General features: G+C 43.9%; 3 protein-coding genes across 6 annotated transcripts in view; 1 reads left to right on the top strand and 2 right to left on the bottom strand.

The window, feature by feature from the left end:
• Positions 1-10,782, bottom strand: part of LOC115205583 (neutral alpha-glucosidase AB) — a 24,947-nt gene extending 14,165 nt beyond the window's left edge. Inside the window, exons 1-5 of one of the 3 annotated variants that reach the window (XM_029771717.1) lie at positions 3,428-3,525; positions 2,311-2,421; positions 1,971-2,079; positions 1,690-1,817; positions 1,161-1,340 (exon numbers count right to left, since the gene is read on the bottom strand). In XM_029771717.1, the coding sequence (XP_029627577.1) occupies positions 1,161-1,340; positions 1,690-1,817; positions 1,971-2,079; positions 2,311-2,421; positions 3,428-3,447 (548 nt within the window). In that variant the 5' untranslated portion in view covers positions 3,448-3,525. Of the gene's footprint in view, positions 1-1,160; positions 1,341-1,689; positions 1,818-1,970; positions 2,080-2,310; positions 2,422-3,427; positions 3,761-10,336 lie in introns of those variants that run through there. The other 2 variants (XM_029771719.1, XM_029771718.1) reach the window with 2 other exon arrangements.
• LOC115205582 (integrator complex subunit 5) lies at positions 4,048-8,035 on the bottom strand. The gene is made up of 2 exons (XM_029771716.1): positions 7,827-8,035; positions 4,048-7,602 (listed from the first exon to the last, which is right to left on the bottom strand). Exons 1-2 carry the CDS (start codon positions 7,904-7,906, stop codon positions 4,629-4,631), a joined length of 3,054 nt encoding a protein of 1,017 aa, XP_029627576.1. The 5' UTR covers positions 7,907-8,035; the 3' UTR covers positions 4,048-4,628.
• Positions 8,110-22,994, top strand: LOC115205584 (phospholipase A and acyltransferase 4). 2 transcript variants are annotated; one of them, XM_029771723.1, is made up of 6 exons: positions 8,110-8,241; positions 16,592-16,696; positions 16,971-17,079; positions 20,552-20,688; positions 22,014-22,145; positions 22,344-22,994. In XM_029771723.1, the coding sequence occupies exons 2-6, from the start codon at positions 16,682-16,684 to the stop codon at positions 22,473-22,475; spliced, it is 525 nt and encodes a 174-aa protein (XP_029627583.1). In that variant the 5' UTR covers positions 8,110-8,241; positions 16,592-16,681; the 3' UTR covers positions 22,476-22,994. The 2 variants fall into 2 exon arrangements, with proteins under 2 accessions (XP_029627583.1, XP_029627584.1); XM_029771724.1 differs by having other exon boundaries at positions 8,162-8,256.
• Positions 22,995-24,500: the final 1,506 nt, after the last annotated feature.

The following is a 24,500-nucleotide window of genomic DNA, read 5'->3' on the forward strand; positions in this document are numbered from 1 at the left end:
AAGGGACTAACCCCCAAGTGACTACCGGTACCCTGCCTTACAGACTTCCTCAGCGAACACATACTACCCCTGTGAAAGCACACACTGACCGGAATGAACGAGCCTTGAGGGGGAGACATCGTGGTCTACTCAGTGCTATGGGATTAGACTAGGCCGCCTCTACATATCACATGACTATTGGGTCAACAGTGTGGTGAAATGGCTGTATCATGAAGACATTTGAAGTCAAGAGAAATGTGGGAGGAAAAAGGCGTGTGAACATCTCCTCTGAAGACAGGTAAAGAGCAGACCAAATGGTAGTGAGCCTAGAACTGGCCTTCATGCCTAGACAGGAAAATATGTCAGAAAATGCTACCAGCCCAAGTCACCACATCCTTGAGCCATTTGGGCATGCCATTTTTGGATGTCTAAACTACAACTCAACTCCATACTCCTACATTGCCAGCAAAGACAAATACAAACCTACAAAGGTGAAGGAATTTACCTAGAGAATACCCACTTGATGTTTTCCCACATGCTATTAACTTTGGTTTTCATCTTATAGGAGATGCTGAGAGGTAGAAGAGAAGAACGGGACAGAATGGAGGAAAATAATGATGAAATGCAGAACACAATAGCAAGCAGTGAAAAAGCAAGAAAACAAAGAAACATGTATAATAAGGGGTGTGTGGGATGTGAGGGTGTGTGGGATGTGAGGGTGCGTGGGATGTGAGGGTGCGTGGGATGTGAGGGTGCGTGGGATGTGAGGGTGCGTGGGATGTGAGGGTGCGTGGGATGCGAGGGTGCGTGGGATGCGAGGGTGCGTGGGATGCGAGGGTGCGTGGGATGCGTGGGATGCGTGGGTGCGTGGGATGCGAGGGTGCGTGGGGTGTGTGGGGTGCGTCGGATGTGAGGGTGCGTGGGATGTGAGGGTGCGTGGGATGCGAGGGTGCGTGGGGTGTGTCGGATGTGAGGGTGCGTGGGATGCGAGGGTGCGTGGGATGCGAGGGTGCGTGGGATGCGAGGGTGCGTGGGGTGTGTGGGGTGCGTGGGGTGTGTGGGATGCGAGGGTGCGTGGGATGCGAGGGTGCGTGGGATGCGAGGGTGCGTGGGATGTGAGGGTGCGTGGGATGCGAGGGTGCGTGGGATGCGAGGGTGCGTGGGATGTGAGGGTGACTCACGTATCCTTGCGGATCCGGAGGTGCTCGAAGGCCAGCAGGCCACGGGAGTTAAGTGACAGAAGAACCTCCCGCCCCTCCATGATGTCCAATCGGAACGGCTTAGCGCTGACGATCAGCCGCTGAGAGTCTGCCCCCAAAGACAGAACCACCCCGTTCTCATCCCGAGACAGGAGTGACAAACTGAGGAAGGAGAGGGAGAACGAGGTGTGAAATAGGTAAATTGATGAGTGGAAGAAACAGAAAACACCCAACAAATTAATTATTCTGTGCCATCTTGTCCATTCACGCAGATGTATATCAGTTGATAATGTTATAACCTCCAGCACCAAGAGAGAATACACCACTTGCTGAGAGCCAGGCAATTTATCTACTGCATGCCCTCAGGTAGTGCTTTCCTGCTTCCTCCACTAACTACATTTCCTTTTAACTCCATTGCTGGTCTCTGTCCTAACCAATTCTTTAATTCTCCCCATCCACATGGCTCAATGTCACTCATCCACTACTCCAGATGGCTCCCTATGAGGCTTACGGCTCTGTGGGAGGGTCATTGATGAGCACATCGGGGACCTCAAAACGAGGCTTCAGTGGCTTCAATTCATTTATCTTCACCCTGGTCATGTTGCCCTGGAGACGATAGAGCTCAAGCAGCAGACGCACCTGAGGGAGAGGGGGAGAGGTGATGATGGGGGGGGGGGGTTAAAAAGACAAGACCAGGACCCAAAGGGGTTTCAGCACACCTGTTAATACATGTATGGACAATAACATATTACATAATCTGTGAATTAAAGTCTGTGTGTGTGTCTAACAAACCTTGTTATTGTCATTGATGAGCTGCAGTGTGAGTTTGGTGTTGGTGAGCTCCAGGGTCTCCAGCAGCGCTCTGTATGGGGACTGGCCAGGCTTCAACGCTCGCTGACGCCTGAGTGCACAAACACACATTGAGTTAAAACGTGTTTATTAGGGTTTGTGTTATGTGAATGTAGAAGTACATATTGTTAACACTGGACCATAAGTGTGGAAGAGAATGGGGGTAGACTTGAGGACTTACACGTTACCATCAGTTACTGAGACTGACAGTCTACTCTCATTGACTGTGTACAATCTCTATGAAGGTGCTAAGTGGTGAAGCTGCGTATCATCTAGAACTCACTTGCAGAACGCACTCTGGTCACAGGTTTTGAAGTTCCCCCGGTCCACTGCCCAGGTCCCACTGAGGCAGACAGCCAGCCACAACACTAACAGAGGCCCCATCTTGAGAGGGCTGATGAGAGAAATAGAGAATTGGAAGTAAATGTTAAGTGGAGAAATACTACATACATTCAGCTCTGTAACGTTACAGTGATAAATAACGCTGACAAGTCATAAACATTTTCCAACTGAGATCCTCGAGTACTCCCAACAGCACACGTCTGTTGTGCCCCAAGACATGCATACCTGATTCTACTGGTGCACCCGATTAGACTACAATCATCACATTATAAGGAGGAAATCATCATAGCAATCACACCCTTCACAACATGAATGTTGTACCCCACATGTGAGGTAGGCGTTATCCTTGAAGTGATTCAGACAAGTTGAATCAAGTGTTTTTGTCTGGGGCTACAACAAAAATATATGCTGTACTCAAGGACACGAAGTTGCTGCTTCCGGGTACCATATCCTGTTGTTGATTAACCTCGTCTAAATGTTTTATGAATCACTAACGTTATAGCTAGTTAGCTATATATGTTAATTAGCTAGTATGCATGGGTAATAGAAAGGCCACCTTTGGCAAACTATTATCTGGCTAACATGGCTCCTTGCCATTTGCGCTCGCTGTGTCCTAAAATGCTGGAAGAGCTATTCAGCTGGCTAGCTAACGTTAACCGCTAACGTCGACTTGGTCCTGTCAAATCTGGCTAGTTAGCCAACACCGGTTGCTAGCTACCTAAATCCCCGTCGTAATACAAGACTTAGGACACAAAAGACAGAGATACGCACATATATTTCACCGATCGAAATAGTTACCAATGTATGTCCATCATTATCTAGCTAGATAGATCATCATCCTGAAAGGTTAACGTTAGCTGCTTAGAGAGCGCTGTCAGGCCGCTGTTTCAATTAAAGGCTCGAACTTCTTGATATTGACTCCTGCTATCTAGAGACAGTAAAAAGATAACTCGACCTGTCTACTCTCGGATATTGCAAGATAATCACTGTGCATGCGAAATATTTTTCGAAACCACTAGTTAAATGTATAATTTAACCGCCGAAATGCTTTGTCTTACCTTACTACGAAGGCGGCCATCTTGGTTTAGTTTCAACCTTGGCCCACCCCCGTTTCACTCAAACTAACAAATATCTTGGAGTAACACTATTTTTTTGTAGTCTTTAAATATGTACGACGAAATTCGATATTGGTGGATTATTTTCAGTATTTATTGATTATATATATATATATTCAATTTTCATCGGCAATTAGATTCGAAACTGTTATTTTGTATTTATGAGTCTTCCGGAATTATTCACCCTGTTTATCCCCTCCTAGTATTTCTTTATCCTCTCAGACAAGGACACGTCAGCTTGAGGTGGTCAGTTCTGGAGCAATTCTCTGTGATTATTTTGTACTATGGTTGCACTACACTTGCTTATTTTTCCTTCAAGGACAAACACACTTACAGGCTCTACCAATATAAACCTACATTGTGAAACATTTGCACAGAGCATATGGAAGTCAGAGACAATGATCTTTTACAGATATGTACAGCTCTGTTTAGAATGGCATGCACATTTGGGGTCAATTCAGATTAATTAAAATAAAATTAATGAATTGAAAATTGCCCATTAAGTGTCAAAGGTGTAGTGTTGATAGAATTCCCCTCTAGGATGACAAAATAACAGTCTCAGCTTTGCTGCACTCTTGTACATTTATTAAGAGATCTGGTTCAAACATAAATTGTGCTGTATGTAAAGAAGGAATATTTGTTTGATTCATCATGTACCTGCAGGCTGTGTTAGTTGATGTAAAATGATTACATTATCATTGATGTACCTTCTCATTACGAAGTTGTACTTCTGTTTCAATTCGAGAAAAAATAAGTTGAATTGAAATTCAGAACGCAGAACTGCTGTAACTCGAAATGTAGACAGTCAAGTTCAAAGGCCAGATATTTGAAACAAAATTATGATCACTCCTTTTTCTGCTAATTTATTTATGGTATACTGCATGTTTTTATCCCCCTACAGTAACAGCTACATACAAAATTCTACTTAATCTATAAAATGATACAAAACAGGAGAAAGATAAACAGATCTAGATTCAAGTTAGAGCAACAAACAAGAAAACAGCAAAGCAACATCTCCACAATTCCCTATCACCAACTACCCCTATCCTCATCTTTCACAAACAATCCCAACTGTCCCACTTCTTGCACCTTTTTCCTCTCCATCCCTCCACCCATTCCTCTATCAGTTCTCTCCTTCCCTTGTTCAGAGCTGGAAACGCCAGCATAGATGCCCCAGCCGGTCAATGTTCTTATGCAGGACACTGTGAATGGGTGCTACGTATCTCGCCACGTCTCCGTCCCGCGAGAAATCCCGGCAGAACAGGCCCTTCTCGGCACTGAAGACAAACTTCTGTGGCATGGGGCCGTTACCCCTTACATATTCCCACACAGCCAGGAGGAGAAGCCTCACTTCGAACGGCGTCAGGTAGGGGAAAGCCTCGTGGACGTTGCCCAGCACAGGGGGCAGCAGCTGGCCCTCGCCCATACAGGACACCAGCATGCAGGAGGCCTGGAGGTGCCACGGGGAGTCCATCGCCAAAGCCTCCCTCGAAGCCTCCCAGTGGGCTAGAAGAGTGGCCAGCAGGCCCCGGAGCACCGCAGAACAGTAACAGAGAGCAGGACGACCGGCAGCCACAACATGGAGTAAAGGGAAGAGGACAGGGTGGGCCTCGAAGCAGCGACGGATGTGTATGTCTCGTTCTACAGTTGTGCGTGCATGTTCTTCTGGCGGCCATGACAGTTCCCCGTTGGCCACGTCGGGGCAGATATACTCCACCAGCGTCACTGCCATCATTTTGGCCGCCTCAGCGTTGATGGGTGGCGGCTCGTCTGGAACGGAGGGCTGGTGTCGGGTGCCTCCACCGTTGCCGCCATTCCCGGATGGTGCGCTGCAGCACTGGACGGTGACAGCCAGCAGAGTCTGGACGTTTTGTATGACACTGGCGGCATCGAGGTGTGGCGTAGCGCTGCGCTGCTTCAGACCCTTCCCTATCACCCCAGCATGGAACACAGACCACACACTGCCAGAGAAGTTGACCGTGGTGCCGAACCTGCAGTTGATGTCCAGCAAGGAGCCCACCCGGTCAGGGGCCAGGGACGGGGAGATGGGGGTGTCCCCTCCAATGTCCTCACTCTGCCCTCCGAACAGGTCAGTGTTTCCTTTATGTAGAGCTCCCTCCACCAGCTGCTGCAGGACACATTTGAGGGTTAGAGGGGAGAAACCTACCAGACGGGACAGGAGTAGCACCGAACAGTTCACCGCCTCTCCTCCCTGGCCTTCGTCTCTCCCCTTCCCTGTCTCTCCTCTCCTCCGCAGCGCCAGAAAGAAGTGTGTGACGGCAGCTCGACAAACAAGCAATAGGTGGGAAGGCAGGGCAGCACGGGGGAGGGGGCTGCGAGACAGGAGCCGCACGGCAGCGTGGGATACCGCCGGGTCACCGTGGAGCAGCAGAGGACAGAAGTCATGGAGGTGTCCTGAGACCGCTGCTCCAACCTGCACTGCCATGGAGGACTGAGGACTAGCACCTCCTCCTCCCATGCCTCCTCCTGGACCCCTCCTCTCCTCCTCCTGTACACTCTGCATGGCAGAGCCCAGGTTGAGAAGGAGTTGGCAGAGCTGCCTGGGTCCCAGGGTGTGTGTATGGATCTGGGCCACGCAGCGGGTCACTGCGGCAGGGATGAGGCCCGGCAGGCAGGCGGACAGTGGGGTGTGGAGCTGCCAGGCCAGGGCCAGCTGGTCTGGGTTCCGGGCCAGGGTGAGCAGCTGACAGAGGGCCTCCGTGGCCACGCTAGGGCCCCCGTATACAGACAGCAGACACAGCAGACACAGCAGCTGGTGCAGCCAGAGATGACGCTTCCTCTCCAGTCTCAGCGTCTCAGCACAGAGCTCTCCCACGTGGGACTGCAGCTCCTCCAGGAAAGGGACCACACGGGGCGCCTGGGAGGAGGGAGAGTGGGGGCGGCTGTAGTAGCCGTCGTCCCCCTCTGAGCGGGTGTAGACCAGCTTGTGGAGGTGCAGCAGGAGCATCTGGAGGAGGAGGTCGCAGGCCTCCCGGACCCCCTCGTGAGGGGAAGACGTGGGGCCGGAGATGATGACAGAGGCGGGGGTGGCCGTGTCAGCTAGGAAGCGGAGGATGCGTGCCCCTCCAGCAGGGCTCTGGGAGATGAGGTGGACAGCCAGCCCCAGCATGTTGTCAAGCTCGTCCCTGGGAAGGCCCTGTAGAACAGCCTGGAGCTGGAGCAAGACTGGAGGCCGTAGAGACTCCACCAGCTCTGTAGATACGGCGCCCAGAAGAGAAGGAGACAGCGCCGCCAGCTGGAGAAGGAAGGGCACTGTGGCTCTGCGGAGCTGGGCTGAGTGCTCCAAGGAGGTGGACCCAGAGCTGGGGGGTATAGTCGGGGGACTGAGGCTCTCCTGGAACATCCTCAGCAGCTCCCGCCGGATGCTGTCAGAGTGCCGTGCCGCCAGGTGGCCCAGGATCCCCACCACAGAGCCGATCTTAGGCACTCGGCTGCTCTTGTCTCCCTGACACTTGTCAGCCGTCCCGTGGGAGCAGAAGTCTTTAAGGCCACAGGCCAGGACACGGCTGATGATGGTGCCCGGGAAGGAGGATCCGATGTGGGCCACCACCCAGTCGAAGTGGGGGGAGTGCTGCACGGAGGTGTCCAGGAGAGCGTCCACACATTGGTCAGGACACCAGGCTATCATGGCCGCCAGGCACTGGGTATAGGCCTCCATGAGGGAGCGTGTAGCCGCACAGGACATCCACAGCTGCAGCAGCTCGTTGAGGCTGGAGGAGTGGGGAGCTGCCCTGCGGCCAGCATGCTTGGAGCTCAGCTGCCCCAGCAGGTCTACAGCCCAGGTTGAGACAAGGGGAGCCCAGGCTCGGGGGTTGAGCTTAATGAACTCCGCCAGGACGCCATGGACCTCCGTGATGACATCCTCCAGGTTGGAGTCCCCGTCGCCATCGCCGTTCGTCTCTAGATTGTGAAGAAAGGCTGAGACGTGCTCGTTGTACACGCCCCTTAGGTGCTCGAGGACCGCCCCGCGACAGGCTGGCACAGACCGTAGTAGACGCACGGCACAGCGGGCATGCTCGCGGACGCTGAGTTTACGACCCTGGGTCTGGTCCACGCCACTGATGAAGGATTTTATCTCCTGTGACAGTTCCTGGGGGCTAAACACACGACAAAAGTTAAGTTTCTCTCTAAAAACAATTGGTATCAATTGTATTTTCTCTCAGACTATAATATTTCATAAATATGCTTGAAAAATGCTGACCACTGCATCTAACCTTAGCACAATAACAGCCTTAGAACTTGTTGGTACAGTAGGGAAGCAGCCACATAGCTACAACTACTGGATAGCTAGCATGCTAGCTAGCTATGCTAACCAACTCACCTAAATGCATTCTGCGGTGTGTGAGTGAGAGAGGTCTGCATGGTGACTGTCAGGGAAGTCCTGTCAAACACGGCACACATCGTTCAACTTCCCAAACTGAAAATAGAACCATAAGAACGCTCCCCTTATATCATCATATTTGACGTGTAGAGCTGATTATTCGTAGCTTGTTACAAGTGCGCTCCAAAACCGGAAGTCTTTATTTTCTTATTCTATCGTTGTCTTTCGAGGGGTAATTTATTGCCATCTACTGGCCTGACACTGTACTTGGAAACTACGTCAGCACGCACGCTGCCAGGAGATACGCCCTCGGATTTGTTAGCTTTTTTTCGAGTCAGCTGATCGTTGACGTCAAACGTTATTTCTGTGTTCGATGTAAAGCAATCAACATCGTAGCCACGACACCGAACTTACAGTAAGTTATAAGAAGGTACAAGTATTTAGTGATTATCTGGACTAAAGTACTTGTGAGAATTACAAATATCTAGCTTGCTAAATGGGATCGAAAGTCTTGACAGCATGCAAACATAGTCTATGTCGTGTGCCGTTTGTGGTCAGTTACAGTAACGTAGCTACAGTAGCTAGCTATTTCCTTGCAAAATTAATGTTTTTTTACAGTAGCGGTGCGTGGGTAAAATCACTGAGGAAGCCAGAAAAAAAGCCATATTACAACCTATGTGTTGTGATAATTGTGTTGTTTGCTCTATAACCTGTTAAGTAATATGTTGTCACAGTGATATATAGGCCTAAAGCCCGAGACAATAAGACAGTTGCAGAATAAATTCACCCAAACCGTTGTTTTATCACAAGACCGGATAGCAACCTCTTCGGTTTAGTCCACATAGCATATTGCATGTAATAGACAGTTACATGACCTCAAGCAAGTTAATGTTTCCGACATTTTTGGACCACTAAACAACTATTGATTTAGAACCACAGATATTTACCACAAGTTGCAAAGAAAACAGGAGCTGCCTCCACTATTCCAACACCATTTCAATTTCAACATCATCAAATCACCTCTGCTTAGTCTAATACAGTGACAACTAAAAGATACCAAAAACAATTTAGTCCAATCAGCGTAAGATAAATATGATGTTTTTTATTTATTTAACTTTTATTTAACTAGGCAAGTCAGTTAACAACAAATTCTTATTTACAATGACAGCCTACAAAAAGGCAAAAGGCCTCCTGCGGGGACGAGGGCTGGGATTCAAAATACAAAATAAAATAAAAATATAGGACAAAACACACATCACGACATGAGACACCACAACACTACATAAAGAGAGACCTAAGCCGACAGCAGCATGGCAGCAACACAAAAGCACAGCATGGTAGCAACACAACATGACAACAACATGGCGGCAGCACAACATGGTAGCAGCTGTCGTGACGTGACTCTCATTAATGTGATGACTGTTATATATCGAATAATTACCTACTATGTGTAATTGTTACCAGATTAAATTAATCATGTAACAATTAACTCATTAGGGCTTTGGTACACCGCGGGAGAAATTGTTTAACGAGTTACCATCTCCCGAATTAACTCAAAGATATACAGTGGGGGAAAAAAGTATTTGATCCCCTGCTGATTTTGTACGTTTGCCCACTTACAAAGAAATTATCAGTCTATAATTTTAATAGTAGGTTTATTTTGAATAGTTTATTTGAATTCCAGCCTTGTGTAGGTCTACAATCTTGTCCCTGACATCCTTGGAGAGCTCTTTGGTCTTGGCCATGGTGGAGAATTTGGAATCTGATTGATTGATTGCTTCTGTGGACAGGTGTCTTTTTTACAGGTAGCAAGCTGCGGTTAGGAGCACTCCCTTTAAGAGTGTGCTCCTAATCTCAGCTCGTTACCTGTATAAAAGACACCTGGGAGCCAGGAATCTTTCTGATTGAGAGGGGGTCAAATACTTATTTCCCTCATTAAAATGCAAATCAATTTCTAACATTTTTGACATGTGTTTTTCTGGATTTTTTGTTGTTGTTATTCTGTCTCTCACTGTTCAAATAAACCTACCATTAAAATTATAGACTGATCCTTTCTTTGTCAGTGGGCAAATGTACAAAATCAGCAGGGGATCAAATACTTTTTCCCCCCACTGTATCTATCGATAACAGTCACTTATTAATCATTACCTCATATCAGTCTCATTCTGAACGTCGCAGACCTCTGGAATCTGCACAAACCTGAGTCTTACTGATCATTTTTTACCACACAAATGTATTTCATTATTTATTTACTAACAAACTAAAGATAACACAGGATACACACACACACACAGTATAGGTCATTGATTAGAAACTTAATATGATGACAACAGGTCCCTGGCAGACTAACACAATATGACAGTTGTTACAAAAGATGGAGAGTTAAAGAGAGAGAGAGAGAGAGAAAGAGAGACAACACTTGGATAATTTGGGGAACTACGCTCACAGTAACCCTAATACTTTGCCCCGAACTGCTGCCCCTTTGGGTAAGAAGTAATGCATGTATTTACGTGTTGAAGGTCTTTGTCGTGTATCTCTGTTGCACCCAGGCCTTTGTGAAAAGGGTTCGATTGGGCCTTCTCCTTCGGATGGGCCTTCTCCTTCGTTCTCAGGTGTAAGGCTCTGATTGTCCACAACAGGTCACAATGTCCTTCTTAGTTGTCTGTTTACTTGCACTCGTTCTGGATGAGTGGTCTTCTGAGGACGGCTAATCAGCCGTGTCGATGATCCCAAGTGGTGATGAAAGCAGTGTAGTCGGCCATGATTTGAAAAGAGTAACCAGATGTTCCTACTCAAATTCCCTTTCTTAGATACAGCTACTCAACCGTAACATTGACTGTTAGAGGCTACTTCGTCTTCTTCAACATCATGTTGATTTTCATTGGTTGTGACCTAGCTGCAGCTTATGGTCTGTTTAGTCTGGTATGTTAATTCTTAACTCAATCTTTTATACCCTCTGGGTAAAAGGGGCATTTTCATCATGATGACATGCTCGCTGGGCTCCCTGGGGCGTGGCTAGTTAAGAGGCAAAGTATTATAATTACTATGATCTTGTTAGAGAACTAAAATCACAATTCTATCGTCACAAAAACATTCTCTTCATCCTTGATATTTTCTACACCACGTAAAGGATGTAAACCTGATATACACAGTGTAAAAGCTCCTCAAGTTACAATTCTTTTGTTATAACGTGTTTATACCATTTTTAATGACATCACAAAATAGACATTCATTTTCCAAATTCCATCTTTCATCATTCCCAACATTCAGATGTTGAAATATATTGTCCCAGTGTTCCTTGTTGGATGTTGTGGGTGGCAAAATCATCTGTAACAAAGAGACATTCCATTCACCCATACTAGAGACCAAAAGGAGTCGACTGCTGCCTACAATTTACGATCGACGTGAGTTGTCATAAAACCCCCCACATCAATCCCTTCCCCCCTCTTGTGGGCGAGAGGGCTCTGTAGACGCTGATCTTTGGATCCTCAAAGGAGAGTCATGACACAGCACAAACCATGGTACAAACATTATTGGGCACAGACAACACCACAAAGGGCAAGAAGGTGGAGACAACAATACATCACGCGAACTGTCAGTAAGAGTGTCCATGATTGAGTCTTTGAATGAAGAGATGTAGACAAAACGGTCCAGTTTGAGTGTTTTTTGCAGCTCGTTCCAGTCCTTAGCTGCAGAGAACTGAAAAGAGGAGCGACCCAGGGATCTGTGTGCTTTGGGAACCTTTATCAGAATGTGACTGGCAGAATGTGTGTTGTATGTTGGAGGATGAGGACTGCAGTAGGTATCTCAGATAGGGGGGACTGAGGCCTAAGAGGGTTTTATAAATAAGCATCAACCAGTGGGCCTTGAGACGGGTATACAGAGATGGCCAGTTTACAGAGTAGTATAGAGTGCAGTGATGTGTCCTATAAGGAGCATTGGTGGCAAATCTGATGGCCGAATGGTAAAGAACATCTAGCCGCTCGAGAGCACTCTTACCTGCCGATCTATAAATCACGTCTCCGTAGTCTAGCATGGGTAGGATGGTCATCTGAATCAGGGTTAGTTTGGCAGCTGTGGTGAAAGAGGAGCGATTACAATAGAGGAAACCAAGTCTAGATTTAACCTTAGCCTGCAGCTTTGATATGTGCTGAGAGAAGGACAGTGTACCATCTAGCCATACTCCCAAGTACTTGTATGAGGTGACTACCTCAAGCTCTAAACCCTCAGAGGTAGTAATCACACTGGTGGGGAGAGGGGACTTCTTGCTACTAAACCACATGACCTTTGTTTTAGAGTTGTTCAGAACAAGGTTAAGGACAGAGAAAGCTTGTTGGATACTAAGAAAGCTTTGTTGTAGAGCGTTTAACACAAAATCCGGGGAGGGGCCAGCTGAGTATTAGACTGTATCATCTGCATATAAATGGATGAGAGAGCTCCCTACTGCTTGAGCCGTGTTGTTGATGTAAATTGAGAAGAGCGTGGGGCCTAGGATCAAGCCTTGGGGGTACTCCCTTGGTGACAGACAGTGGCTGAGACAGCAGATGTTCTGACTTTATACACTCCACTCTTTGAGAGAGGTAGTTAGCAAACCAGGCCAAAGACCCCTCAGAGACACCAATACTCCTTAGCCGGCCCACAAGAATGGAATGGTCTAGCGTATCAAATGCTTTGGCCAAGTCAATAAAAATAGCAGCACAACACTGCTTAGAATCAAGGGCAATGGTGACATCATTGAGGACCTTTAAGGTTGCAGTGACACATCCATAACCTAAGTGGAAACCAGATTGCGTACCCGAGAGAATACTATAGACGTCAAGAAAGCCAGTCAGTTGATTTTTGACAAGTTTTTCCAACACTTTTGATAAACAGGGCAAAATAGAAATAGGCCTATAACAGTTAGGATCAGCTTGGTCTCCCCCTTTAAATAAAGGACGAACCGTGGCTGCCTTCCAAGCAATGGGAACCTCCCCAGAGAGGAGTGACAGGCTTGGCGATGATAGGGGCAGCAAACTTAAAGAAGAAAGCGTCTAAACCATCCGAACCAGATGTTTTTTTTGAGTCAAGTTTAAGGAGCTCCTCTAGCACCTTGGACTCAGTGACCGCCTGCAGGGAGAAACTTTGTAGCGGGGCAGGGGAAAAAGATGGAGCACCATCAGGGATAGTCGCATTACAAGGGGTGGGATATGATGAAACGTTGAACGGTTCAAGGAGTCATGGCAGAGTCAAATAGGAATCCTGACTTAATGAAGTGGTGATTAAAGAGCTCAGCCATGTGCTCCTTGTCAGTAACAACCACATCATCAACATTAAGGGACATGGGCAGCTGTGAGGAGGAGGGTTTATTCTCCAGGTCTTTAAATGTTTTCCAGAACTTCTTGCTGTTAGACCCACAGAGAGAGAACTGCTCCTTAAAGTAACTAACTTTGGCCTTCTTGATAGCCTGAGTGCACTTATTTCTAATTTGCCTGAATGAGAGCCAGTCAGCCTGAGTATGCGTGTGCCGAGCGATTTGCCAAATAGAATTCTTGAGGTGGAGTAACTCTGACAGATCACGGTCGAACCAGGGACTGAACCTGTTTTTAATTATCATTTTCTTTTTGGGTGCGTGTTTGTTAACGATACCACTGAAAATATCAAAAAAGATGGTCCAGGTGTCTTCGAGGTGGCCGATAACACCCAGCAACAGTCAACAAAGAGTTATTTGAAAGTTTGATGCGTAAAACCAGCAAATCGAATTGTTTGGGGAAACTCTCCTGCCATTGTTAGGCTCAAGAGTTTTCAGTCTTCTCAATTCACACTTCTGTGCGAATTTCAGTCAGTTTCTTTCCTAGCAGCTTGGTAGCTTCGTAGCCTTATTTATTAAGCTTTATAGAACAAAATGACCTAGAGATTGTCTTTTCATTTTTGGCTTCAGAAGTAAGTTCAGACTGAACATTACTCACCTAGTTTTGTGTTGGATGGTATTTCCATGTTCCGCTGTGTTTCTTATGCAGGTTTTGGTTTGTTAGAAGTTTTTTTTCTTCTTGATAATCCTTGGTAGTAATAGTCCATTCATGTAATTTTGTTCAAAATTAAGGTTTTAGGTATTGAATTATGATTTGGAATGAGGGTTTTGATGTTTTGATGTCCCAGCAAAAAAATGCAAGTTTATTTACATTTATCGAACTCTCTTTTTGCAGAAGAACTCAAGAGCCCATGCTCTCTGTGTCTGTTCGCTCTCTCTATATATATATTTAAGATGCGGCTGTCCATGGTTATGATTTCTGTGTGTGCATTTGTGCAAGTAGAAAAATATGTTGACACCCTACTTGTAGAGAAACTCCAATGCCATCCTCCTCTCTTTCATGTTGACAAAACGGTCTATCACTCTGTCATACAGTACAGGCTTTTATTTCTTGTTGTCCTAGGCTACCTTGCTAAAATGGTTGTTTGCTAGCCTAACTTCCATTCATGGGCAAAGTTAGCTCGTTAACATTACCCTTCTACATCTAGCTACATATTGAACTTCCATCCTCTCAGGCCAGATGCACAACAATGTATGAATTAATGGTTGGATCAGAATCACCGTTATAATCATTAGCCAGTAAGGAGAATTAAGTAAAACCACATGTCCAAATCCCTATCTCCATCCATGGCTAATTTAGGAAAGGGACAATTTTAGCTAGCTAGCTAGCTAGCCACCGGAGGACAACAACAAAACAAGATGCAACAATTCAAGTTGTTTCTGTCAATGACGTATTTGATAGGAGTGACACCAAAATCCAAGCTGGCTTCCCTTGACACTTTCTTTTGGTGCGCCAAGACCATTCACAGTTGAGCTCGCTCAGTTTAGATCAACGCTGATTGGCAAATGTTTTATACTTTTCATCAAGGTAGGCCAAATGCACGCATGCTTCCCTTGCATTCCATTCAATGCTATGGGCGGCAACAATGTCATACTCGTTTGGATCAGACAGCATCAGATAGATGGCCTACTCATAAAGAGACAGAGGGGCACTCACATGCTTTCTCCGGTGAGATACATATGGAGCCAGATAGCTGCCAAAAGGTTGAACGTATGAATCGTTAGGATCGTAAGAAAATCCATACGTAAATTGTTAGGATCGTAAGAAAAGCCATGCGTGAAACATGAAATTTCATTTGTGAACATACAAACACCATGTTATGATTATGGACAAAACTTTTAGTCTTGAACAAATCTTGTGTTGCAATTCTGATGTACAATAATACCTTTCCGACTTTTGGCAATTTCATCTCACCAACAATAAAAACTTGTGAGGAGTACTATGAGAACAAGCATTACACAGTATAAAAAAAACGGAAGTCGGGGAAACCGGAAAGAGGTATCCTGCACGTTTTCAAGTTAAAAGTCTCCATTCTATATTACTAATAATTCAATGTTTAATTTAGGCCTATCCACAAACTTGTAGGCATTGCAATTTAGGCTATCATTTTGGGTACTGGTGTCTTGCAGAATAATTGTAGAACTCTATTTGTGTTTTATTACTGTTTTTATTATAGGCCTCCCCTTAAAAAGAGACCCCAGCTCACAGGCATCTAAATATAGCCTCTAAATACATTTGAAACTAAATAGTTGAAGAAGCACATGCTGATAGGATGGGGAAAGCCAATCTGGCAATAAGAATATGCTATTCATAGTCTTGACCATTTGGGACCCCTTGGCTATTTAGCTCAGGACAGGTTATAGCCAAGACTTAATAAATATTTCTTGAATCTAATTTATTGATATGGATATAGCCTCTGTGTGATGGGGTTGTGCAATGCAAATGGCTATAAGCCTACATACAGAGTGGAATTTGCAAATACAACAGTCAAAATGCTTAGTATAAGGCCTACAGTCCGTGCTCCCAAATACTGGAAAAAGTGTACATGGTCACCACAGTAGCCCCCACGCGGCTATAAAAATAAATTATGCAATTATATGACTGTTAAATAACAAACAACAGTATATTTAGATAGTGGAATAGGCCTAAATCATATTTACTTTCTATTTTGCAGCTCAGGCGGTTACTCTAGACAAGGCTCTTCTGTGTCTTTATAATATAATATAAGTAATTTGCTGAAGGCCCAAGCCTGTATTACGTCATCTACTGTTATAACGTCGTTATCGAATGCCGTTCTAAAACAAGCTCTAGACTTTTTTATTCTGGAAATGAAACCGGAAGCTGCAAATCAACTATAACGTTTTGGCTAGAGTTGCTTGATTGACTAGCTATCTTTGACTAGCTACATTCGGCTCATGTCCTTTGCAGATGTCACATTCCTGACAAAAGTTTGTGCGTATAAAAAAAGATCTGTAACCGAGTAAAGGGAGACGTAAAGTAAGAATTGAACGTGTAAAGGTTCATTCATAGTCGTAACATACGTTTACAGATCTAATTTAACGGTTACGTTTTCTGTTTCACACATGGATTTTCTTACGATCCTTACGATACGTACGTTTAACCTTTTGGCAGCTATCTTGCTCCATAGATACATTCAGCCTCTTGGGAATTGAAGAAAAATTCTGAAACAGAGAGACAAAAGTCATTGAAAAATTATATATATATATTTTTTTGTAGCCTGGCTCCCCTTGGCATCCATGAATACACTCCACTGATTTTCTATAGACACCAGAACATAGTGAAATTAGATCAGTATCTAGTTTATTAGCCTATAGATTGCCTAATATTTTGTTAGCTAATGTCTTAGGAAAACAGGCCTCCTAATTATAACCCATAGATTTTGTTCTGACTTTACAGGGTTGAGATAAAAGCTCAGGAAATAGGAAACGTAAAGTTATTTACAAGCAGAAGGGAAATCAAAGCTGTGAAAAGGAAATAACGGTAACCATGGCTCCGACATTGGTAAGTAAAGTCCAATCCAAATGTTGATTGTGTCCACTGTCTCTGTGTAGTCTGTTTTTATGCAAATATTTACATTTTGTTTGTACAAAGTAGTGTTTGCACGACGAAGAACTTAGCTTTGTTCCCTGATCTGAGCACTTTCCCTTTCAGAACGGCATACTTGGCAGTTGGTTGGTGGTTGCATACTTTAACAAGAGGGTGTCTAGCAACAACACCCCTGTATGTGGCAATACACAGATTTGCTAAATCATACTTATTATTTCTTCCTTGACAGTACGATGAGAAGCCAGAGCCAGGGGACCTGATTGAGATATTCAGAGGGAATTTCCAGCACTGGACTTTGTACGTTGGTGACGGTTTTGTCATTCACCTGGCCCCACCCTGTGAGTTATACAGAGTATGATCAAATCTTTATTTTAGAAGATATAGTGCACTCAACAATTTATATACAGTAGCCTACATACAGTGGCTTGCGAAAGTATTCACCCCCTTGGCATTTTTCCTATTTTGTTGCCTTACAGCCTGGAATTAAAATGTATTTTTTGGGGTTTTGTATCATTTGATTTAAACAACATGCCTACTACTTTGAAGATGCTAAATATTTTTTATTTTGAAACAAACTAGAAATAAGACAAAAAAAACAGAACTTGAGCGTGCATAACTATTCACCCCCCTAAAGTCAATACTTTGTAGAGCCACCTTTTGCAGCAATTACAGCTGCAAGTCGCTTGGGGTATGTCTCTATAAGATTGGCACATCTAGCCACTGGGATTTTTGCCCATTCTTCAAGGCAAACTGCTCCAGCTCCTTCAAGTTGGATGGGTTCCGCTGGTGTACAGCAATCTTTAAATCATACCACAGATTCTCAATTGGATTGAGGTCTGGGCTTTGACTAGGCCATACCAAAACATTTAAATCCAAAACGTTTAGCAGTATGCTTAGGGTCATTGTCCTGCTGGAAGGTGGATCTCCGTCCCAGTCTTCAAGTCTCTGAAAGACTGAAACAGGTTTCCCTCTAGAATTTCCCTATATTAAGCGCCGCCCATCATTCCTTCAATTCTGACCAGTTTCCCAGTCCATGCCGACGAAAAACATCCCCACAGCATGATGCTGCCACCACCATGCTTCACTGTGGGGATGGTGTTCTCGGGGTGATGAGAGGTGTTGGGTTTGTGCCAGACAAAGAGTTTTCCTTGATGGCCAAAAATATAAATGTTAGTCTCATCTTACCAGAGTACCTTCTTCCATATGTTTGGCGAACACCAAACGTGTTTGCCTATTTTCTTCTTTAAGCAATGGCTTTTTTCTGGCCACTCTTCCGTAAAGCCCAGCTCTGTGCAGTGTACTGCTTAAAGTGGTCCTATGGACAGATACTCCAATCTCCGCTGTGGAGCTTTGCAGCTCTTTCAGTGTTATCTTTGGTCTCTTTGTTGCCTCTCTGATTAATGCCCTCCTTGCCTGGTCTGTGAGTTTTGGTGGGCGGCCCACTCTTGGCAGGTTTGTTGTGGTGCCATATTCTTTCCATTTTTTGAATAATGGATTTAATGGTGCTCCGTGGGATGTTCAAAGTTTCAGATATTTTTTTATAACCCAATCCTGATCTGTACTTCTCCAGAACTTTGTCCCTGACCTTTTTGGAGAGCTCCTTGGTCTTCATAGTGCCGCTTGCTTGGTGGTGCCCCTTGCTTAGGAGTGTTGCAGACTCTGGGGCCTTTCAGAACCGATGTATATATACTGAGATCATGTGACAGATCATGTGACACTTAGATTGCACACAGGTGGACTTTATTTAACTAATTATGTGACTTCTGAAGGTAATTGGTTGCACCAGGTCTTATTTAGGGGCTTCATAGTGAAGGGTGCGAATACATATACACACACCACTTTTCCGTTTTTTATTTTCCAGAATTATTTTAAACAAGGCTTTTTTTTTTCACTTCACCAATTTTGTCTTTTTTGTCTATGTCCATTACATGAAATCCAAATAAAAATCTATTTAAATTACAGGTTATAATGAAACAAAATAGGAAAAACGCCAAGGGGGCAAGAATACTTTTGCAAGGCACTGTAGATATAGAGTACAGACAATGGCTTCAGAAAGTACTTTTTCCAAATTTTGTGGTTACAAAGTGGGATTAAAATGGATTTAATTATCATTTTCTTTCAAGAATCTACACAAAATACTCTAATGTCAAAGTGGAATTAAAACTAATTGAGTTAATGGAAAATAAAACACTAATATACAGTGCATTCGTAAAGTATTCAGACCCCTTGACTTTTTCCACATTTTGTTACGTTACAGCCTTATTCCAAAACTGAGTAAATAGTTTTTTCCCCTCATCAATCTACATACAATACCCCATAATGACAAAGCAAAAACAGTTTTTTTATAAATGTTTGAAAATTGAAAGAAAATACAAAACTGAAATATCTCATTTACCATAAAGGCCTGATTGGTGGAGTGCTGCAGAGATGGTTGTCCTTTTGGGAGATTCTCTCATCTCCACAGAGGAACTCTGGAGCTCTGTCAGAGTGACCATCGGGTTCTTGGTCACCTCCCTGACCAAGACCCTTCTCCCCCGATTGCTCAGTTTGTTCAGGCGGCCAGCTCTAGGAAGAGTCTTAGTGGTTCTAAACTTCTTCCATTTAAGAATGATGGAGGCCGCTATGTTCTTGGGGACCTTCAATGCTGCAGAAATGTGTTGGCACCCTTCCCAAGATGTGTGCCTCAACACAATCCTGTTTTGGAGCCCTACTGACAATTCCTTTAACCTCATGGCTTGGTTTTTGCTCTGACATGCACTGTCAACTGTGGGACCATATATGGAGAGGTGTGTGCCTTTCCAAATCATATGCAATCAATTGAATTTACCACTGGTGGACTCCAATCAAGTTGTAGAAACATCTCAAGGATGATCAATGGAAACAGGATGCACCTGAGCTCAATTTTGAGTCTCATAGCAAAGGGTCTGAATACTTATGTAAATAAGGTATTTCCGTTTTTATTTGTATACATTTGCTAGCATTTCTAAAAACCTGTTTTTGCTTTGCTATTAACAAAATGTGGAAAAGTCAAGGGGTCTGAATACTTTCTGAATGCACTTTTTCTTGATTAGATAAGTTTTCAACCCCCAGAGTCAATGTTAGAAACACATTTGGCAGCGATTACAGCTGTGAGTCTTTCTGGGTAAGTCTCTAAGAGATATTGTACACTTGGATTGTACAATATTTGCTCATTTTTCTTAAAAAAAATCTTCAAGCTCTGTCAAGTTGGTTGTTGATTATTGCTAGACAGCTATTTTCAAGTTTTTCCATAGATTTTCAAGACAATTTAAGTCAAAACTGCTACTAGGCCACTCAGGAACATTCATTGTCACCTTGGTAAGCAACTCCAGTGTATATTTGGCCCTGTGTTTTAGAATATTGTTCTGCTGAAAGGTGAAGAAAAAAAATGTTTTATGTGACTTGTTAAGCACATGTTTACCCCTGAACGTATTTAGGCTTGTCATAACAAAGGGGTTGAATACTTATTGACTGAAGACATTTCAGATTTTCATTTTTAATTCATTTTTACACATTTTGAAAACCATCATTCCACTTTGGCATTATGGGTTATTGTGTGTAGGCCAAAGACACAACATCTCAATTTCTTCCATTTTAAATTCAGGCTGTAACGCAACAAACAATTGGAAAATGTCAAGGGGTGTGAATACTTTCTGACAAAAACTAATGTGACAAAACTCAACTTTAAACTCATCTTTGGCACTGATGATATGTTTTATGACATGTTTTGTCTGTGCACCCCCTCCCTTGGAACTTTTCCCTCTCCTTCTCCCATGTCTCTTTGCTCCCCAGCCGAGGTCCCTGGAGCCAGTTCCAACATCCTGATGTCTGTGCTCAGTGACAAAGCTAAGGTGAAGAAGGAAGAGATCTGGGACGTGGTGGGTCATGATCGGTGGTGCATCAACAACCAGCTGGATCAGGATTACCAGGTCAGTACCAGTAAGTACAGTATGGTTGCGACCCAAAATAGCACCCCATGGGGCCCTGGTCAAACATAGTGCACTATGTAGGGAATAAGCAGTGCTGTAAAGTACTTAAGTAAAAATACTTTGAAGTACTACTTAAGTATTTTTGGGGGTATCTGTACTTTACTATTTATATTTTTGCCAACTTTTACTTTTACTTCACTACGTTCCTAAAAAAAAATATGTACTTTTTACTCCATACATTTTCCCTGACACCCAAAAGTACTCGTTACATTTTTACAGAAAAATGGTCCAGTTCACACACTTATCAAGAGAACATCCCTGGTCATCCCTACTGCCTCTGATCTGGCAGACTCACTAAACAGAGAACATCCCTGGTCATCCCTACCGCCTGTGATCTGGTGGACTCACTAAACAGAGAACATCCCTGGTCATCCCTACTGCCTCTGATCTGGCAGACTCACTAAACAGAGAACATCCCTGGTCATCCCTACTGCCTCTGATCTGGCAGACTCACTAAACAGAGAACATCCCTGGTCATCCCTACTGCCTCTGCCCTGGCAGACTCACTAAACAGAGAACATCCCTGGTCATCCCTACTGCCTCTGCCCTGGCAGACTCACTAAACAGAGAACATCCCTGGTCATCCCTACTGCCTCTGCCCTGGCAGACTCACTAAACAGAGAACATCCCTGGTCATCCCTACTGCCTCTGCCCTGGCAGACTCACTAAACAGAGAACATCCCTGGTCATCCCTACTGCCTCTGCCCTGGCAGACTCACTAAACACAAATGCTTCATTTCTAAATGATGTCTAAGTGTTGGAGTGTGCCCTTGGCTCTCTGCCAATAAATAAATAAAAGAAAATGATTCTGTCTGGTTTATTTAATATAAGGAATTTGAAATGGTTTATACTTTTACTTTTGATACTTAAGTACATTTTAGCAATTCCTTTTACTTTTGATACTTAAGTACATTTAAAACCAAATACTTTTAGATTTTTACTCAAGTAGTATTTTACTGGGTGACTTTCACTTTTACTTGAGGCATTTTCTATTAAGGTATCTTTACTTTTACTCAAGTATGACAATTGAGTACTTTTTCCACCGCTGGGAATAAGGTGCCAGCCTGTGTGATCCTATGTGGCTCAGTTGATAGAGCATGGTGCTTGCAATGAGAGAATAGTGTTTTGATTCCCGCTGGGGCCACCCAAATGAAAATGTATGCATGCACTAGTGTAAGTTCGCTTAAGATAAAAACGTCTGCTAAATGGCATAAATTGCTTAGCATAAAATTATCTGCTAAATGTCATGCATTATATTATTATAGGTCAGACCCATCTGTGAGATACTGAAGGAAGCCCAGGCCTATGTGGACCAGGAGCTGCCCTTCTGTGTCTTCAAGGGGAACTGTGAGCACTTTGTCACAGAGCTGAGATATGGGAAGGCTGAGTCTCGACAGGTAGGTACAATGGACTGGTGCTCGTCAATAGGTGTACTGTGCTCAGCATAGATTTATCTTGTGAGCCATAATGACATTCTGAAGCTATGAATGTGTGTCAAGAGAGTGTAGAGTAACTGGATTACTTGTTGTTATACATTCAAAGCAGCTATGACTATTTCTGAATCAGTCATTCAAATTAATGTTTTTTTCTGCCAGGTTCGGCGGGCTGTGGAAACAGTGGGAATTGCCGCAATGGTGGGCTTCGGAGTCCTTGCTGTTGCAGGTGTCGCGGCGGCCATCTTTGGAGGTGGAAGCAAAAAGAAGAATAAAGGAGGAGAATATAAGTGAGCACCTGTCTGATAGCTTCCTGAGCAGCCAATCACCAATAAGCCTGATAGAGATTAATTATTCAACTACAGTACTACTGCCCTCGTCACTTGAATAATTCTGTGGTTTTCAGAAGGGAGGATGAGTATTTCCGTACATCTTTTTTTTTTTACTTTTACAATTACACAGACGTGATTTGAAAGCACAAAGGAAACGAGGAACAGTGTCTTGTTATAATTCCAAGGTTTAAAGCCTTGAAGGTGTCATAGCCTTGCTAGCTGATTTAACAAAAAAATGGTCAGTTACTTATAAGCTATGAAGTTTCCCTACTAAAGTTTCAACATATTTATGTAGACTGAGATCTGTTTATAATGGGATAAAATGGTATTCCACTGAAGTTCTGATATTTCTATAATGAAGTCAATTGTCTTTAGGACCCACAGAACTACTCCTGGTTATGGTCGGAGTGGATACATCCAGTGGGCTGTCTTGAGACCCACCTGTTTAGCTAATAAAAAAATCAAATATATATATATTTAAAAAATGTGTGCCTGTTTTGCATGTTATTTTGGCATTAAAACGTGTCACATATCAGTTTGCAGACATTGTAAAAATAAAAAATAAAAAATCATTGAGTTAATAAAACAAAATACAAACATGGTCTCTTTTTTGTTTTCTTGAGTAAGGCAGCTCCAACATGCAGGTGTTTCAGCCTAGTTCAGTGCTTTCTGTGGTGGAGGGGCAGCCAGTGGAAAATACGGAGCGTAGGGGTTGGTAATGTTCTCTAGTTGCGCTGTGATTGGCTCAGTGTTTTGTCACTCATGGGGACACTACATCACTGCAAAATCTACAGCTAGAGCTTGAAAATTCAAACCCCTTGGGTGCTGCCATAGAGTTACATTGGAAGTGCCCATCCAAGAACCTCAAGGTCATTGGCCACAGATAAAAATGATGTAAAATCACGTTATATCTACCGTAGCTTTGATTGGACTGATCATGACAACATCATACTTTAAAAATCTTAGCTAGCAAGCTAGACAAGCAGTCATCGTCATGAATTATGTAGACAATCTACTGGAAAATCCTTTTCAATCCTTGTCATATGAAGAGAAATTATAGATAAAACGTATTGGTGCTCATCGGCCATTGGACATGAACATTACACAACAAGTTGGAAATCACAAATTCAACAATGAGTGGTTTGGAAGGAATCAGTGACTAACTACAAGCGTTGCAAAGCAATCACTAGCCTGCTATTCAGTGGAGTGGGTGTGTGGTCCAAGTCTGGGTTTAAGGGTCTCTTTTCCAAGCTTAAAATAATAAACATTCAACACCATGGGCCAGAAAAGTTGTAGTACATTGGCCATACTCTCAATCCAGCATGACTTCTGCCACGTTCAAAACAACTGGAAACTCAGAACTGGGAATTCTCAGACTTCGGTGAGTTCAAGAGAACTGGGAACTCTGGGGGAAAAAACTAGCTCTGACTGGGAAAATACGTTTTTAACAGTCTTCTAACTTGTAATTCCAAGTCAGGAACTCTGGCCTCTTTCTAGAGCTCCACCCTGAAGATCACTGAAGTCATGATTCAGCCTTGTTTTTTCCCAGAGTTCCCAGTTGTCTTGAAAGCACTATAAATCCAGAGAATGCCAGACTTTGATGACAAAATTTTCCCACAAGGACCGCCGCGCCAACTTCCTGTTCAAGTGAACACAGCACAATAAGGTGAGTCCAAAAATGTATTGTATGCAGCTGCATAAATGATGTAATATGCCAGGGAGATATGTATACTGTAGCTAAGAAAGTAATACTAAGTGTATGTTGTGTAGTAACCTGTTAGCAGCCCATGTGCCTCACCTTAATAATTTGGTCCCTTTCCCCCTCATAACTTAGCCTACTGTTCTGACTTGGAGGTGTACATGTAGCCTATAGCCTGTAAGAACAGCCCGTGTTCTAAATTCTGTCGCTGTACATTTCAAAAGTGCAGAACAAATAGTTATGCTGACTATGTCCATCCTAGCTCGCTCATTAATATCTTAATAGAAA

This window comes from Salmo trutta, chromosome 13, assembly GCF_901001165.1.
Source record: "Salmo trutta chromosome 13, fSalTru1.1, whole genome shotgun sequence".
NCBI classification, from domain to species: domain Eukaryota; kingdom Metazoa; phylum Chordata; class Actinopteri; order Salmoniformes; family Salmonidae; genus Salmo; species Salmo trutta.